Source organism: Montipora capricornis, chromosome 5, assembly GCF_036669925.1.
Source record: "Montipora capricornis isolate CH-2021 chromosome 5, ASM3666992v2, whole genome shotgun sequence".
NCBI classification, from domain to species: Eukaryota; Metazoa; Cnidaria; class Anthozoa; order Scleractinia; family Acroporidae; genus Montipora; species Montipora capricornis.
Window position 1 is genome coordinate 20,703,616 of NC_090887.1, and position 2,500 is coordinate 20,706,115.

A 2,500-nucleotide genomic window follows, 5' to 3' on the forward strand; every position below is an offset into this window, starting at 1 on the left:
GACATGTGTGGAGAAGCAATATTGGTGCGCATGGAATAATGTTTCACTTGGAAATTAACAACGTGACCAAGAGTGATGAGGGACGGTACGAGTGTATTGGAACAAATCATCATGGCATGAATGCAACTGAAGAATTTTACCTAGAAACAGGTTATGGCTGGTTTTCTTAGAGCGGTTTTCAATTGAGTGTCGAAAGTAATTAGCGAATTGCTTCGGTTTTGCATTACTTCACTCAGTGAGTGATTGGTTCAAAGTTCTCGCGCCATTTTTTCAACCAATTAGAGGTGAAACCAAAACCAATAATGGCTCGCCCGTGCACATTCTCTTCCGATATGTTCCCGCTTATGGGCTTAATTTGTATACTTCCTTCGATACTAACAAGTCAGCGGTCACTTTCCAAAGTAATTGTAATGTAAATGAGGACGGTACATAACCCCAGCCGTGCTGCATAATAATCAGTTCTTCCCTTTGTGTGTTCACAAACAGGTCAGTAATTCGTTGTTCTTTCTTCTCATAACTGCTTATTAAGCTAGTTCTTTCGCTTGCATTTACCTTTCCTGGCAATATGGCAGCGAAGGAGGACGTTAGTAAGCCTTATGGACAGGACGCTGGTGAGATTTTGCAGCTCTGCGACGAGTCCAATGACGAAGGTCGCAGCGAGGGGACTTACGAGTTTGACGTGGATGAAATGAAAAGTCAACTGGGTATCGACGACATTGTGACGTAGACCTCAAACGGACTAAACTCATGACCGGTGGTTCAAACTCTAATTCGAGCCCACCCGAAGGGTCGGAGCCGACTACAAGTGCCGTAGCAAAATCTTTTACTACGGACACTGAAACGACGGAGCAAGGGTACATCTTGCCGTCTATTTGTGAGGAAACCGAAGCTTTCGTCCCTCCGGTTAGCGACATGATTGCTAACATAGTCAACGCAAATTGCTTGACAAAACCTCTGGAAGACAAGGTCAACGAGATCCAGAGCAGGTACCAGAATCCCAGAAACTGTCAATTCCTTGGAGTCCGTAAGGTTAACAAAAACTCTGGTTTGACTTGTCTAAACCGGTTCGTATGAAAGACCTAGCCTTGCAAGATAGTCAAAACAATATCGTCACAGCCAATCAAGCTCTTGTGGTGACACTCGAGCGTGTCACCAAGGCAGAGGACAAAAAAAGAGAAAATTGATCGTTCTAGTATCTTCCCCCAGCTTTCACATATGCTGAATGTTTTGGGGAATGCTATTTTTCTGACCTCATTAAAGAGGAAGGATGAACTAAGGCCTCATATTAATAAAAGCTCACAGTCAGTGTGTTCAAAATCTACAAAGATTACAACACTTTTTTTTGGCGATGACCTTGCCAAACAGATGAAGGATATTAGTGAAGTCAATTAAATTTCAAGGAAAGTCTCCTGCACAAGTCGTGATTCACGTTCAAGTGGCTCTCGCACAGATGGGAAAACTATTGCTTTCAGTACACGAGGAAAGAAGGGTCCTTTTTTAGGATTCCACAGAGGTTCATCCGGAGGAGGCAGTATACCCTACTCAAGTCCCAGTACCAGCAGCCCATCAACAAGCAGGACAAACAAGGACAAGGCCTGAATGAGGTATTAACCTGTGCTGGCAACTTGGGCAATCACATAGAGAACTGGCGTGAAATGACCACTGAACCTTGAAGGCTGTCTCGGGGTACAGATTAGGAGGCCTCTCAGCCCTATCAGCATTTTACTCCAAAATTAATCCTATTAATTTTCCTCTGAAATTCAGATTTTACTGGATAAGAGTACTATTGAGCATGTCGAATACACCCAAGGAGAATTCATCTCTACTCTTTTCCTAGTTCCTTATAAAAGTGGTGATCTTTGGCCTGTAGTCAATCTCAAGCCATTCTTTTTTTTTTGTAGGAAAGATCCATTTCAAAATGGAAAATATTGATTCAGCCATTAATACAGTTTCTCCAGGGGATAACATGGTTTCTATTGAATCTTGCAAGTCTCAAGCTCTCTCCTCGCTGCGAGAGATTATGACGCCCACTCTTGCTTAGATATTAATTCTCGGTCTGACTTACTTTGGATAATTCAAAATATCGCTACCTTTAATGGGTTTTCAGGAGCCTGAAATTAATCTTTTCATGAACTCTGATACAAGTCTAACTAGCTGGGGTGCCTCCTGTAATGGACAAAGCACAGGGAACGTTGGTCTCTTTCTGAGGCTAACAACCCTATCAAATGTTTGAAGTTGTTAGCTGCCTTTCTTGTTCTTCAATCGTTTATTAGTCAGAGCATCATACATGTAAGACTTAAATTGGACAATACCACCGCAGTATCTTATATCAATAACATGGGTGGAATAAGATCTGAGCCTCCACACACTTGCCAAGGAGATTTGGCAATGGTACATGTCAAGAGAAATTTGGCTGTCTGCTCAATATGTCCCTGGAGATTTACATGTTGAGGCTCATTCTGCCTCAAGGCTTATTGCTGAGGACCTCGAGTGGTCCCTA

General features: G+C 42.6%; 1 protein-coding gene across 3 annotated transcripts in view; it reads left to right on the plus strand.

The window, feature by feature from the left end:
* LOC138049920 (hemicentin-1-like) overlaps positions 1-2,500 on the plus strand; it is a 51,256-nt gene that overhangs the window by 12,867 nt on the left and 35,889 nt on the right. For all 3 annotated transcript variants that reach the window (XM_068896399.1, XM_068896398.1, XM_068896400.1), the window contains exon 4: positions 1-150. This exon is cut by the window's left edge and continues 150 nt beyond it. In XM_068896399.1, the coding sequence (XP_068752500.1) occupies positions 1-150 (150 nt within the window). The remainder of the gene's footprint in view (positions 151-2,500) is intronic.